General features: G+C 42.9%; 1 protein-coding gene across 3 annotated transcripts in view; it reads left to right on the top strand.

Annotated features, from left to right (window-relative positions):
* Positions 1-15,148, top strand: part of SHB (SH2 domain containing adaptor protein B) — a 96,216-nt gene extending 81,068 nt beyond the window's left edge. For 2 of the 3 annotated variants that reach the window (XM_067316033.1, XM_067316032.1), the window contains one exon: positions 12,262-15,148. In XM_067316033.1, coding sequence (XP_067172134.1) covers positions 12,262-12,445 — 184 coding nt within the window. In that variant the 3' untranslated portion in view covers positions 12,446-15,148. The remainder of the gene's footprint in view (positions 1-12,261) is intronic. The other variant, XR_010886947.1, reaches the window with a different exon arrangement.
* The last annotated feature ends 725 nt before the right edge of the window (positions 15,149-15,873 follow it).

The following is a 15,873-nucleotide window of genomic DNA, read 5'->3' as shown; positions in this document are numbered from 1 at the left end:
TCCTTATATTACATCTGTTCCTCGCTAGCAAGCGTGGTGGTGAAAGAGGTGGAGGTGAATGTGCAGAAGCAGGAAGAGAGCCATCTCTCACTTCAAAGTGTGTTTCAGGTGTTCAGCGATGACTTTATGGCAGATCAGGATCAGTGAGGTCCTTTGCTAAGTTTGATAGTAAAACAGCACATCAATTACTATACTGTATTAGATTTCAGTCTTGCATAATGAAGAACAACCACCTGCTGGGCTCTAATACCTAATGCAGGGGCAGTAGATCGAAGAAAGTAATCATTTTCCCTACAGAGCACTGATGAGGCTGCATTTGGATACTGTAACTGCTTTGAGGGCCCCCAATACAAAAAAGAAGTCAACAAACGGAAGCAAGTCCAGAGCAGGGCCATGAAGATGGTCTGGGGCTTGGAGCACGTGAAGAGTAGAGAGGCTGAGGGCCTGTTCAGTCTGGAGAAGAGAAGGAAGAGGAGAGGGGATCAAATTGTACCCATCCACTGCCTAAACAGGACAATTACAGAGAAGACAGAGTCCGACCGCTCAGAGGTGCACAGTGAGCCAACAATCACAAGCTGCAACAAGGGGAGTTCCCACTGAGCATAAGGAAAAACTTCTTCCCCATAAGAGTGGTGCAGAGAAGTAGGGGGGTCTCCATCTTTGCAGGTTTTCCAAAGCCCTCAGCAACCTGACATAGCTTTTGGGTGAGTCCTGCTTGGAGTAGGGGGTAGGACTGGACATCTCCAGAGGTCTATTCCCACCCAGAGCCTTCTAGAATGCTGTGAGTCCTCATTGTTGTGAAGAATTTAATAAAAATTAACAATAATTATTGTTAATTACTGTAATAGTAACTAACAATAACAATAATCATCCTTTAAAATCCTGTCAATGAATCTAACATTTTGATGGTATAATAGTAAAATTTATTTCTGTCTGATCATTGGGCAGTGATCTGCCTTACTGAAGGGTTTCAAATTTGAAACCAAGTTGCACGGGCTGTTGAGTCACAGGGATAAAAGGTGACTGCTTTCTTTAGAGATGGAAGAGACAAGATTCTATACATTTTGTCTTGGCTAGAGCCTTTGTTACTATGCATTTTTGTACTCTCCCTTTCCACAGAATTATTTAGTGTATGTGAGGACAGCTGACAGATTTTGACAGAATACTTAATAAGTGTGTAGGAAAAGGGAAATCCACTGATCTGAATGTGCCTCAAGTATATTCTTGTTTGACAGGTGGTAATGGCTCCTTGTCTCTGGAATGAATGATGGGTATTTTCAGAATTAGTACTACTGTCAAATGCATGTTCATTCACTATAATAAAGGTTTCCAGCCTGATGCCCTGAAGAGTAGCACTGCATGCTTTTGATCCTCCTGAAATCTTCTCCAATATTTAAATTTCACCTCAAAACCCTAATATACAACTGCCCCTGCATTCTTTGTTTATTCACTATTTTTTGAGATTGTTGTAGCCACAAGGGACATGTAATACTCAACTCTGCACAAAGATTTCTCAGAAGCAATGAGAAGCCCTGCCACAGTTAAGTGATTTTTGAATTTCTTGGCTTCTGACAGTTAGAGTTTCTGGATTTTTAACTTTTTCAGTCAGGACCTCTGCCTTCCCAAGGCTGCACCAGGCCTGCACTTCATTTCCTGACTCGCATTTCAATGTGTGGAAATGTGACTATTTTAGATTAGCATTATTCCACAAGTCAGCTAAATGTGCAAAGTATGAGGTAAAAACAGTAATGGGTTCTGGTTTCTGCTCGGTAAGCCAGCTAATTTCTTCACAATCAGCATCTGCGGGGAGAACAAAGCTGAGTTCAGTGAACCTTTTTGTCACCCATGGATTGCTTACTGACATCCTGATACCGTGAGCTCATAAACAGACATGTAGTTTTCCCTAAATGGCAGAGGGGACTGCAAGCAAAACTTTTTGCCACTTAGGAAAATGCAGAATTGGTCTGTAGAACAAGTCCTGTTTTCCAAAATTGAGAACATAGACTTTGGGCATGTGCCAGTTTTTGGATTAGTGCTTGCTTTTGTACCTCTTAGTTGATGTAAAATACTTACCATCTTCTTGGAAAGTAACAGTTGTAATATTGTAAGAAATGCCTAGTTATTTCCTGCCAATACAATTTATAAAGAGGAAGGGGAATTTTTCATGGCTCTCTAAATAAGCAATTTAATCAAAGTATTTTAAAATGTATATCTAGTCTACTAGCAGTCAAAACAGAAGTGTTAGAGGAGTTGGTGTTTGCAGACAACAAGGACTCTATTGCTTCCACAGAATACCCTGTAACTTGGTGTTATCCAACAGGCTAACGTCCTACCTCCCAAGCCACAAATGAGAAGTGGCTGTAGGAAATGGAGCCTGACACAGCAGAATGGTCTTCATGTGTGTTGGATAGTGGTGCAAGGGGATATTTTGTTAGCCCTTGCTAGCCAAGACAGACACTGTTTATTGCTCATGGAGACAGTGGCTGTCAGATACGGAATAACATACTGTTGTGTGCACTGTGCTTGAAAAGAGCAGAGCTGAGATAGAAAAAGTAGTGGACAGGTCAGCCTCTGAATGTTTCCAGGAAAGGATTTTTCTAAGTAATCATTCATCTTAGGTAGGAACAGGATTTTATTTTTAAGGAGAGATTTTATTTCTTGCTGTGGGTTGGCCTGAAACATTGTAGGACTTGTTAGAAGTGACAGAATAGAACATAAAATAAATTTTGAAATTGAAAGTCATTTCAGAATGGAAAAACAAAGCATGTGGTTCCAAAATAGCTGGATTTTTTTTGATGTTATTGCAATGTTGTTGCTTTTTTTTCCTTGCTCAAGTGACATTTCATCAAAATGGATGCCTTGATGCAGAAAATGTGTTCTGACAAAGCAGCACTTTTTTAGGCTAAAGCAGTGCTGGGAGGACTTTTCTGTTTATGAACATGAGTGATGTTTCAAAGCCAGTAACTTTTTCTGGAGACCTCCCCCCCCCCCCCAAAAAAAAAAAAGTTTAATTTCTTGAATGTTCTTGTACCATACTGTAAGCACACAATCAAACAAAGCACAGTCTAATGAGCTGTCTACACAATTTCTTTCCCATCTTCATTGGGTTTTGAGAACTGAAGGGAAAATATGGGGAAACTGTAATTCAAAGTTGTTTGGTTTTAGGGTTGTGTTGCAAAACACTTTAAACAAGGTGTGACTATTAGTCATATATCAAGTATTGGATCTGTGTAAACATCTGTACTTGAAAGTTCAGAAGTAATTTAGTACAGGGATTAGCAGCTGGGAATTCTCCTATTCTTCTTTTGAAACTCACCAGAATGGCTGAAATGAGAAAAGGAAGGCGTGAATATTGCCTGTGTCAAATCCACTATTTTCCCTCAGTTAAGCAAAAGCTTGGGAAAGAATTACTGCAACGTTTGAGAAATCATAGGATTATTCGGAAGTCCCATACTAACAATAGCATCTGACTTAAACTGGTCAGGTCCTAGCAGCTTCTCTAGCAAAATTATTGTGTCTGCTCTCCTCAGGTACATGCATCCATCAACATTTCTGTATGTGTATTTTGGGTTTTCTTTATGCTCTGCTCTTTGGAAATCTTGGGCCCAGCAGGATCTATAGTTCTTGTTACTGAAAAAGACTGAAAAATCCTAATTCCAAAACCAGGAATACTCACTGTCATGGACATCTTCTGCTTATACTTGTAAAATTCAGATGAGATGCAACAGTACTCAAATAAAGAAGCAGAAACTGATTTATTACCAGTTTGACCACTAATCTTTTTCATTGCTTGTACCCAAAATTTCAGTAATATCTCTGCTTACTAAGAACAGGACTTGAAATGAAAGGGTCTGGCAGAGAATAACAGGGAGGGATATTGACTTCCGGATTCCCTTGTGAACAGTGTTGCTGTAATTGTAGTCACTGGTCTAGCATCAATAGATCCGTAAAACAAGTGTAGATGCATTCTGCCTATGCCTGTTACTAATAGCCACTGCTTCTCTTTGGGTCTGGGCACAGCAAAGAAGAGAGTCTGTAACAGGAACAAATGAGACTTAAAATGGGGGAGGACAGTGTGGAAGTACAGCGCAGAGGGATTCTTAATGGAGATTTGAACAGGAACAAATGCACTTGGAAGTACTTAATTTTAGGGGCAGAGTTTCAAGATGCTAAGCTGACTTCCAACTTGATTTGTTGTTCTTTATTCAGGAGGATGGGAAATGTCTAGTTTGATATTTCTAGCTGTGTCTAGTGACTACTCAGATGGTTTATTTGGAACAAGGAGGGCAGACAACAGATGCCCAATGTCATGTTTTCAAACTAAGAGGAGGGAGGTACCCAGTGACAGGACAAGAGGCAATGGGCGCAAACTGAAACACGGGAGGTTCTGTCTGAACATAAGGAAAACCTTCTTCACTGTGAGGGTGCCTGAGCACAGAAAGAGGTTGCTCAGAGAGGTTGTGGAGTCTCCATCCTTGAAGATATTCAAAAGTCATGTGGACAAGGTCCTGGGCAACCTGCTGTTGGATGATCCTGCTTGAACAGGGGAGTTGGACTAGATGATATCTAGAGATCCCTTCCAACCTCAAGATTCTGTGAGTGAGGAAAGGATTTGAAAACATCATTAATGGCTTCCTAATAACGTTGGTTGTTATCCACTATTAAGCCTGGAATACTGATCAGCTTAAGGAGTGCTGGACATCTGGGAAAAGTAGCTGGGAAAGAAACTTGATCTTTGCCCATGATGAACCATATGTTGATAACTAGTTTGCTGGTGTTTGCAGTGAACAGTTAGCAGTACGTTGTTCTTGGCTACAAAACCCAGCAACAGAAAAATCAGTCCAGTTACATTCTTTTGCCTGTCGGTCTTTCTCCTTTGTGAACAAAAAGTTTGCATGCTTGACATGGCAAACTTTTGAGGTCAGTTTTACACAGCTCCCAGTTGCCACCCCTGCTGCTCCTCAACCCTCACACAAATCAGCTCTGAAAAACACTTCTGAGGGCTTTCCATTCAGATTGTGTTTTACCTAGTGTTTTTTTAGGAGGAGAACCCAAAAACTGTAGAAATACAAGGGCAGAAACAGATTGAGCAGATGGGAAATACCAACTTTTCAGTGATCAAAATGTTAGGTTAGCTTGCCATTCATTTGCTAACAAGTTTTCTAACGTACTGTCTAGAAAAGGGGAGCTAATGCTTGAGTGAGGACTGTTAGGATTCTCACTAAAAAAACCCAGAGAAGATAGCTGAGAGTGAAGATATCTGTTAATCCTGCACATGACCAGTTGACGTTTCAACCATATAAGAAGTTCCACAAAGATCCTTGTTAGTGGTTGATTTTAATAAAACAGGCCTGGATAAGTAAAATCTGCAAGTGTGCTAATCTTAGGCAGTCAGCTTTCAATGGCTAAATGAGCAAACTGTCACAGAACACAGTGGAACGATAAAATTAATGCATGGGGAGGTATCTCTGAGCTCAGTCCTTCTACACCAGAAATCAGTTTGCTTTGTTACTGATTTCAGCAATTGCAGAACCTACATCTCTCAAAAACTGTAATGCAGAGTTCTTGAAAAGGAGAAATAGGGGAGAGATCTCATTGCCTTGAGCTAGTGTAGAAATCTCAGAAAACAGTGATGAGTCTCTGCTGCTCTAAATACAAACTATGTGTGGATTACATTAAGAGGATTACTGCTTTTGAGAAATGAGTGTGGCCCCTCTACCCCTAATGACATCATTTCTTTGTGCAAGTGGTTTTAAGTCATTTTATTGTGAAAGGAGTTGATTTAGCATAACTGTTGCCCGTATGCTTCATGAAAAATTCATTGACCAATTACCAGGAAAAGTAAGAGGTGTAGGAAGTGTATTCTGGCTGTAGGCAATATGCCCCAGCAGCTGCAAAATCACATAATCTGTTATTAAATATCTTGCTTTTTAGTAGTGGATGATTCTGTTATGAGGGTCTCTCTCACTGGCAGTATTTCATAATCCTCTTGATCAAAAATTGCTTTTTGTTATGATAATAAGTTATATCCAGCATTGGTGTGAATTGTGTTATGTGTCATTTTAAAGCTTGCATACATTAATGAGATGGTTTACCTGCTGGGGAGATCTCTCTGATTTGCAGCTTGCTTCTCAAACATGTTTTATCAAAGGAAGAGAAAATGACATAAGGACTCTTCTTTTGATGGGAAATGTGGCAGCTGGAGCTGCCTTGTGCAGCATCATTGTGCACCACAGTGCTTTGAAACAATGTGTTCACAGAGCAATTACTTCATGCCGTACTTCACTTGCTTTGCAGTGGAGGGAAGAAACAGTGGCAGAAAGATTTTCTTGACTCAAAGCAAATGCTCTAACTCTCTGACCTCTGAACCAGAACACTGCTCCAAAAGGAGCTGAAGCAGCAAAAAGGTACTTACCCTAAAGGAACTGGCTGTCAGCTGGCCATGAGTTTGGCTTATTGATATATACAACAGAGATGGTATCTACTGTATTTGTTTGGCCAGCTCATTATGCTGAAGTGTTTTCATTTCTGCTGATGCATTTCTCCATCCAATCAGATCCTGCTTTTCCAAGTTTGAGCTGGCAATTTGCAGATGCCACTGGGAGGAAAAAAAAAAAAAGAAAAAAAAAGAAAAAGAGGGAATGCTTTATCATTGTAAAAGACATAATTACACAGGAAAGTGCCTTGCTCCTTGCTTCCAGGACTCAATGGTTGTTTTCCTTCCACCTAGTTTAGGATAGCTGGGAAGGACCTGCATCATACTGCATGTCATACTGGGAAGGACCTGCGTGCAGGTCCTCCATAGCCTGTCTACTGTCCAGTCCCCATTAACTGCAAGATTTCTCTACACGCAGTTGCAGGGTGATGTGATTCCTTCTGACTGGTTGGCAAAGGGCAAATCCAAATGACAGGAGGTGAGCAGTCTGTCCTGCAGTCTGCACCCTTTTTTTTTTCTGGCCACATGGCTATGATGCAGCTATTTCCTCACTATGCCATCACACTGGACTGATTTCTCTTACTCTTGAATCTCTCAGATGTTTCCCCACTAATACCAACTCCAAATCCAGCATGTCTGATAGTGTACGTCTCGTGTCCCACCTCCTTTTATCTTCTGCCCTTCAGCAAGTTTCTTCAGCTTTTAGATTTAGAGAAGGTCAAAACTTGGAGTTTCCTTTTTGCAAGTCTTCCCCTTAATAGTGTTTTGTCTGGCTTAAAATGGAAGTGGATTTTATTGTGGTTTCTTGTGAAATGTTTGCACGGAAGGGTGCCAAAAAGGGCCTGGCAACACTAATCAGGCCAGCACACATGTTCTCAACTATCATGCACCACAACTCAGTTCTCAACTATCATGCACCACAGGGCATGGTCCGCAACAGCTATTGGAGTAACTGTCACTCCAACATCAGAGTCTTCAACCCAGATAGAGCATCAGAAGGACACAGCTCTGCAAGTCTTGGACAGCCAGAAGTACCTGGGGCGCCAGGTTGGGGCTGATGGTCTCTCTGCGTGCAGAAGGTGTTCAGTGGTCAGCTGAGCCAGCAAGTCAAGGAGCTCTGGGAAGAGGTCAGCAGACTGCATAGCATCAGAGAGAATGAGAAGGAGATTGAACAGATCTTCTCTGAGACTCTGTGGCTTTAGGAGTCAGAACTTCCCACTGTAGTGGAGGGGCAGGAATAGACAGTGCCTAATCAAGTCAGAAAGTGGAAACGACTACAATGGTGAAGGCTGGAACCTTGCCACTTCTGGTACAAGGAGGTGGGCTTCTGCTCCACCAGAAGACTTGAAACTTAGGAATAGGTTCACTTCTCTCATAGTTGATGAAGAGCTGGGAACACTCTTAAATGGAGCACCTGTGCCAGCTGAGCCTCAGCCATCCATGAGAAACTGGAGGAAGCATGAGTGTTAGCAGTGGGAGGCTCCTGACTGCAAGGAATGGAGGACCCCATCTGCTGACCTGACCTGACTTGCTGTCTAGGGAGATTTGCTGCTTGCCGGGGGCTGACATTCAGGATGTTGTGGAGAGGCTACCTGAGGCTTGTCAGGCCCTTGGACTATTATCCCCTTTTGCTCATCCACCTAGGCACTAATGATCCTGGCAGGAGAGACCTGAAAAGTATCAAATGTGACTACCTGGCTCTGGGAGTGATGGTCAAGGGCATGGGGACCCAGGTGGTGGTCTTCTTGATCCTGCCAGTGAGGAGGAAGGGTCTGAGGAGAATCAAACGGACCCTGCAGGTCAACAACTGGTTGTGCAGCTAGTGTCACCAACAGGGTTTTGTTTTCTGCGATCATGGGACCCTCTTTGATGACTGATAACTATTTGTTAGAGATGGGATCACCTGACAAAATGGGGTAAAAGTATCTTTGCCGACAGGCTGCCCAGCGTGGTAAGGAGGGCTTTAAACTAGAAATGACGAGGCAGGGTGGGGTGGGGTAGGGGGGAGACGATGGCCAATAGTTAAGTAAGGAAATGGTAGATAGGATTGGCAACCAAAGGGTGTGGGTGATGTAAGCAGTAGAGACATCTTGATCAACAAAACAGGGCTGAAGTGGGATCATCCCATATGTATGTAAGTAAATAAGGAAGTGCCTATAGACCATGTTATGGGGAAAGCTCTCATGCCTTTTCTAGGAAGATGGCATGCTGGGGTACCTCTCTGAAGTGCCTGTACCCTAATGCACACAGCATGGGGAACAAACAGGAGGAAATAGAAGTCTGTGTGCAGTTACAGGGCTACAGTCTCACTAGGATCAGAGACGTGGTGTAATATCCCACACAACTGGAATGCTGCGATAGATGGATAAAGGCTCTTTAGGAAGGACTGGTCAGGACAACGAGGAGAGAGAGTGGCCCTTTATGTGAGAGGGTAGCTGGAATGCACAGAGCTCTGCCTGGGGATGGGTGATGGGTCAGCTGAGAGTTTATGGGTTAGGATGAGAGGGCAAACCAATAAGGATGATATTCTAGTGGCTGTCTGCTGTGGTCTGCCTGATCAGGAAGAAGTAGACGAGACCTTCAGATGACTGGAAGAAGCTTCATTTTCAGAAGCCCTGATCATCCCGGGGGATTTCAGCCACTCTGATATCTGCTGGAGCAGGACACAAGCAATTCAGGACATTTCTGGAGTGCATTGTTGACAACTTCCTAACTCAGATGATCAAGGAACTGACACGGAGAGGCATTCAAAAAAATTTTTCTTGGGAGTTCCAAAATAAAATTTCATATATTTCTTTGATTTTTCTTTGACCTTATTTCCTTAATAGTCTTTATTCTTCTAAATGTTTTTCAGGTCAAAATAGTTGTTGAGCTGGAAGCTTAGGTTAGTGGTTTCTGAAATATAGAGATGGTGAAGAATTGCCATAGATTTCTATAAGGCTCTTGGTGGAATAGACCTCTGGAGATGTCCAGTCCTACCCCCTACTCCAAGCAGGACTCACCCAAAAGCTATGTCAGGTTGCTGAGGGCTTTGGAAAACCTGCAAAGATGGAGACCCCCCTACTTCTCTGCACCACTCTTATGGGGAAGAAGTTTTTCCTTATGCTCAGTGGGAACTCCCCTTGTTGCAGCTTGTGATTGTTGGCTCACTGTGCACCTCTGAGCGGTCGGACTCTGTCTTCTCTGTAATTGTCCTGTTTAGGCAGTGGATGGGTACAATTTGATCCCCTCTCCTCTTCCTTCTCTTCTCCAGGCTGTGAGGCAATGGGCACAAACTGAAACACAGGAAATTCCATCTGAATATGAGGAAAAACTTCTTTACTGTGAGGGTGACAGAGCACTGGAACAGGTTGCCCAGAGAGTTTGTGGAGTCTCCTTCTCTGGAGATATTCAAAACCTGCCTGGATGCGATCCTATACAATGTGCTGTAGGTGACCCTGCTTGAGCAGGGGGGTTGAGTCCTCCAGAGGTCCCTTCCAACCTCAACCATTCTGTGATTCTGTGAGCAGGCCCAGTTCCCTCAGCCTCTCTACTCTTCATGTGCTCTAAGCCCCAGACCATCTTCATGGCCCTCCTCTGGACTTGCTCCCATTTGTTGACTTCTTTTTTGTACTGGGGCCCTCAAAACAGTTACGGTATCCAAATGCAGCCTCACCAGTGCTCTGTAGGCTGCAAATGGCCTTCATTGCTGCAAAGTGATGCTGAATCATGTTCTGTGTTGTCCACCATAGCAGGGTTTCTTTTCTAGACAGTTAGGCCCCAGCTTGTATTGTTGCATGGGATCATTCTATCCTAAGGGCAGAAACTTTGTATTTGTGTGGACTGAACTCCATAAGGCTGCTGTCTGTAACTGTCAGGTCATGTTGCTCTTCACTCATCTTCACATTTTGTGTGCCCCCCCCAAAAGGTTGGCTTGTCATGATATAGATAGATGCTTCCCCTTTGTTGTTTGTGCTCTGGTAGCCAAAGATATCGACTGCTGAAGGCTCGGTGACCATGTGCTTTCGAAACCAGTGTATCCACACTGCTCCATACTAAGAATGGAACAGGTGTCTGGCATGAATTCATAGCTCATAGCACTTTGCTTACATTATATGTATCTGTTTTCTTGCTGTTTTAAAAGGTGCCTGTATATCTGCCCTTGCTGCCTTAAAAGTCTGAGAAATTTAGCAGATTGTTCTGCCATTCATGCCAGACTCCTGAAATTAGAAGCCACCTGCAATTCCAGTATTTTAATGGCAGACTCATAAAGTACTTTGTAGCAAAGTGGTTACATAATGAACGGAAGGAAGGGCACACTATATCTTGCTTCATGATAAAGTATTTAGAGATGTCACCCTGGCTTAAAGGAGATCATTTAGAGAGCAATTATCCTTTGAAAAAGAATTTTTCCTGTTAAAAAAAAAATAAATCAAGATTTTAAGCTTGTAGAGCTATAATTACAAGGTCTGCAGTGATTTTTGCTCAACAGAAAGGGTCACTTCATCATAGAATTGCTCAACATGTCTGAAAATTATGAGTTTGCTTGTTCTCCAAGCACTTCTAGAGGGAACGCTGTCTGCTAAATAGAAAATGGCAGATTTAAGAAAAACTGCTTTCAACACAGCAAGATTTATGTTTTCCTATTGCAGCTTGCTGTGTCCTCTTAAACTGGGTTTCATTGCTGAAACTGCCCTCTCCAGTTGTAACATGTTTGTCCTTGTTCCTGGAAACACTTGGAAGAGATGATGGTTTGGAGCCAGAATGTTAAGGATTGGGACAGTGAGCAAGTTGTGAAAATTCTCTAGGCTTCATTTAACATCCTGAAGTGTGGAGCTGTCCTTTGTTCTTGTTTTGTCCTGGCTAAACTATGCAGTGTGCAAGTCTGCCAGACAAAAGAGAGCAGAGATTGAAGTGTCACTGTTGGGAATAGATGGGAGCAGGTCTACCACCTGCTGTGCTGTACAGGAGTGGGGGTGCTACCTAGCAGACTGGCTTATGTTGTCTGGCTTGCTTTTGGGGAGGCAGGAGCAGACAGGGCATTGTCTGTGCTGCCCTTCCCTTCCCTCTGTTTTCATGAGCGTTCCCTTGAAGAGGCAGAGTGCCATGTAGGGAGGCAGGTGACCTAGGGACTGCCTATTTCTGGTGTGGAAGTTACAGGCTGACTCAAGAGGCTGCAGGCTAGCAGCCTTTGCTCAGCACTGTGCAGGAGAGGAGCATTCTTCTGCTGTTTGAAAGTCTCTGTGCCATTGCCTTGAGGAGTGGGCTCATCTGAGTTGCAGGGATGTTTTCCCAGCTAAGTTACCTCATCTCTCTGGACATGGCCCTGTTCTGGGCAGTTGCTGCCAGGGTGGGATGGTCTGCCCCGAGGACTCCCCAGCAGCAGTGAAGACCTTGCTTGACATCAGTGGGCCTTACAGCCTGCATCTGTCTCAATGAAAAGGGACTCAGACCTCTGAAAGGCCAAAACCTTTGGCCTTTGGTCTTCACGTGATAATTGGCAGTAGTGAAAAGGGGAGATTCACTGCAAAATTTGCGGAGGAGGAGGGGAAGCAGTTGTCCTCTGGCATGGATTGATCAGCTGCAGGATGAGGCAGCCTTGAACTTGGATCCAGCAGGAAAAGGCTGAATCGCCACAGAGTGTAGGTGGTGAAAACAGTATCCTAGCTTAGGTTCCATTTCTTTCAGGCTGTCCGTGGGAGTATCAAGCTAACAGTCACTGACGTATTAAATATTCTCAGCCTGTCACCCAGAAACTTCTTCTACCTTTCCCTGAATCATGAAGTAGAGGCTGTTGTGGTGCTTCCCACACATAGGCATGAACTAACTCTTTGCTTTCCTTGCAGGAGCAGTCAAGGTTTTATGCACATGAAACTGATGAAAACCAAAGAGAAATACATCCTGGGTCAGAACAGTCCTCCCTTTGACACTGTTCCTGAAGTCATCCACTACTACACTACAAGAAAGCTGCCCATCAAAGGAGCAGAACACTTGTCACTTCTCTACCCTGTGGCTGTGAGGACTCTATAATACTCGTCTCACCCCTTCCTGTGGATGGGAGGTGAGAGGCAATCTGAGTCTCATGGATTCCATTCCCAGAATTCAGCACTTCAGTCTGTGATGGAGAGTGGCTGCCTCTAGTCTTGGTCACAGGGGCTCTCTGCAGAGTTCTGTGTGGGACTGTGTGTATGGTACTCTTACACTACAGCATGCCCATAGAACTGTGCTTCTACTTAAGAGAAAGGAATCCTGTTTTAGTTCAAAGAGAACAGATAACCTTCCCAGAGCTTCTCTGTGAATATGAAGGTATTTTCTAACATAAAGTTCTTCCGTGGTTTAAAAAGAATCAACAACTTCTTCTCAGCCCTAAGGCACCAGCAACATTCATTTTCTTGCTACCCTGAGAAACTTCTAACCCTGAGGGACACTGTATTCCATCAAAATACTGGCATGTGGTCTTGGTGGACCTGTGAAGGAGCTGCTTAGCAGGCAAGTCCCTGTGGTTCTGTGTGGTCGCTCAGCTTGATATGTCTTTTTTATGCGGTTTCTTGGGGTAGTCAAACAATGCAAAGTCCTCTTAGGCACACAATCCTAACAAATAATTTTGTGAGAGCAAATCATTGTCAATTATTTATGAATAGGGAATGTAATTAAAATAGTGGTTTAATATATATTTTTATCCTTTCTGGTACAATAATAAATCTCTAAGGGTTACTGTCTTCATTTGCAAGTTTCATTCATAGGGGCAGGTGAATAGTTAAGAATGAGTCATTTTAATGCATAGGTTATTATTTATGCATGAGGGTGGTTGAAGGCTTTTACAAGGCTTTTGCAGGCAAAATCTTCACTTGCTCATTTCATCTGGGGCAAACAATTGTCCCACTGAGGCAGCAGACTTAGAGTGTGTGTCACACTGCCTTTCCACAAGCTGGCTTTTCCAGCTGTGTAAATGAGATGTGCAGTATGTATCAGAGCAGAAATTTGGTTCTCTGATGTAAATGGTATGCTTACAACATGATCCCTTGACACATGCCTCCTGGCTAATTTTTGTTTCCCCCCTGAGCAGAAGCTCCATGCTATATTTCAGTCACTGCTGGCCTGAAGCACTGCAGAAACTACCCTACCTCAGTCCTGCCAGCTCAGTGCCCACCCACTTGAGTGATAATTGGTATGTGCTCCATGTACTTGTTGAAGGGGATAAGTGAAAAACTGCAATTGTGCAGAAATGTTGGAACTGAGGAATCAGTAGCCTGGTAGTCCTGACCTCGTGCCACCTCCCACCTGTATGTCTAGAGTGCTCATCAGCTATTGGAGTAGCAAATAGCATGCAGTTTACATATTTTACAGATTGCAATAGGACTGTGAAATTGTTATTTAATTCAGCTTTCTTTCCTACTCCTCCCTCTATGTATGCTTTGAAATAAGTGCAGATCTGAAAAAAGTAATGGAATAATCATTTATTTAATGCCTGTAAAGTAGTGCTTTGTTGTATTGTCTAATCTGATAAGAACTTCAAGATGTTCCATATAATGCCATCAGTGGTGAATGTTCTGCTGCCTGTCTTTTAAGCCTGTCTTGTCCTGCATATGAATTTGCTGTGAGTCCTTCCATCCAGCAGTTTCAATGAGAGCTGATCACCCATACACAAGGAGCCCACAGTCATTCTGTATAGCAACAGTGTTGAGTCAGCTGTCTCCATCTCACCCAACATTCAGACAAAGCTTCATTGGAGGAGGTTCTTGCTGGTTTTCTGAGAGAAGGGTGGCACAGCAGAATTAACAAAGAGGCAACATTCCTCTCCAAATGAAACCAAACACCCTCTTTTTATGTGCTTGCCCTACATGCACCTTGTATTGTCCTAATGTCTTCCCAGAACTCTCACTTCTCCTCATAAGATTGACCAGTTGGCAAGAGCATACAGGCACTTGTGATGGTGCATGTTTCTCTCTCGCCAGAGTATGAGTGCATTAAGTTGGCAGAATTCGCAAAGATGAAGAATGAGATTGCATCTGTTGCTGTCCTATTCTTTGTGTGGGCTCTGGCAACTCCCTCAGGCCTCCTGGGACAGAAAGATGTCATGTTGCCTGCTGTGCATGTTGAAGTGAATTTCTGAGAGCTTGGCACTGTTGCTGAACTACAGCCTGTTTTTCTTCTGCAAGGGAAAAATGCCCCTATTCGCTCTGCAACTGGCTGCCAAGACCAAGATTCCTGTAAACCAGGACCTTGCCAGGCATCCTTAAGTGTTTGCTCTTTAGCTCATGGAGAGGACTATTGTACTGAATCTTTCTTGATGTGGGCCTGATCCAAAGTCAAATGAAGCCAGCACGTGCTGTTTTTATTGCAGTTTGGGGTTGGGAGCCCCCTGCCCCCTTCAAATCAGGTCAATACACATCGTACAGTTGTGTATACAGTTTGCACCTCCAAGGATCAGACTAAGATTCTTGGTTCTGCAAAAGGAAATCATCTCAGAAAATGTTGGTTGTAAGTGGGTGGGTTTTTTAATTATTTTTTTAAAAGAGTTTTAGAAAGAAGGTTCTCAGTAACTGCAGCATAAATAAAACCAAGATTTTGTTTGCACTGTAATGTTGTCTTTGTTTATTTAAGTGATTGTATGATATTTTTCCAGTGAAGGAATTCTCTTCCCAGACTTTTTCATGTACAGTGAAATTGTGGTGTGTTGCAGTGTGCAGTATTGCTTATGGCTGGAAGATCCCATAGTAATCATGCCTATGAAAAGCCTATTAAAAGTTTATTTTAAAAAATTAGAAACTTCTCCCTGTTCTTCCTCTAATTGTGGAGATTTCCTCTTTGTTGATATGTATTTAGAGTGTCTTGAACAGCTAACAGTTGAAGTGGTCTTTCAGAACAATTTGTGTTTGTGTGACTTAACTGTGCAACACTGGCAGCTCTGCAATGAAAATAATCATTAGGCTATAGTCTTTTCTGCAGTCCAGAAAATCAGGTGTCTCTGTTCTGTTCTGCCTTAAGTAATTCTTGCAATGATGTGCACCTTGTAAGGCCTCAGTCAAGACACGGTAAGTATGTGTCTGACTGACACTGCTATGCTTTTACTTAAGATTCTTAAGGAATATCCAATTATTGCTGTTAGCAGCATAACACTGATGAATCACTTTTTCCAGATTTTGTAAGAGATGTAAATTACAGTCCCCCATTTTTTGTGAGTATTTCTTGTCAGGGTGAAAGCCCCTGAGTCGTGAACATCTGTGGGAGAGGGAGGAGGAATTAAGTGGCTTTGGTTACACCTCACATCTCCTTCCCTTGTTGGAAAAATCTTTGAGATTTGTTGAAGAACAGTCAAAGTACAGTATTCAACATGGATTTTGTATTTGATAATGGTTTATTCTCTTACTGTGAAATTAAGTCATTAGAGCCAGGATGCAAAGTGGTGGGGGTAGGGTTCTCTTAAGTGCAGAGGTACAAAACACACACCTCTAGCT

Source organism: Apteryx mantelli, chromosome Z (genome assembly GCF_036417845.1).
Source record: "Apteryx mantelli isolate bAptMan1 chromosome Z, bAptMan1.hap1, whole genome shotgun sequence".
Taxonomy (NCBI): domain Eukaryota; kingdom Metazoa; phylum Chordata; class Aves; order Apterygiformes; family Apterygidae; genus Apteryx; species Apteryx mantelli.
The sequence above is the reverse complement of the archived record's forward strand: the minus strand, read 5'-3'. Positions and strand labels throughout refer to the sequence as shown.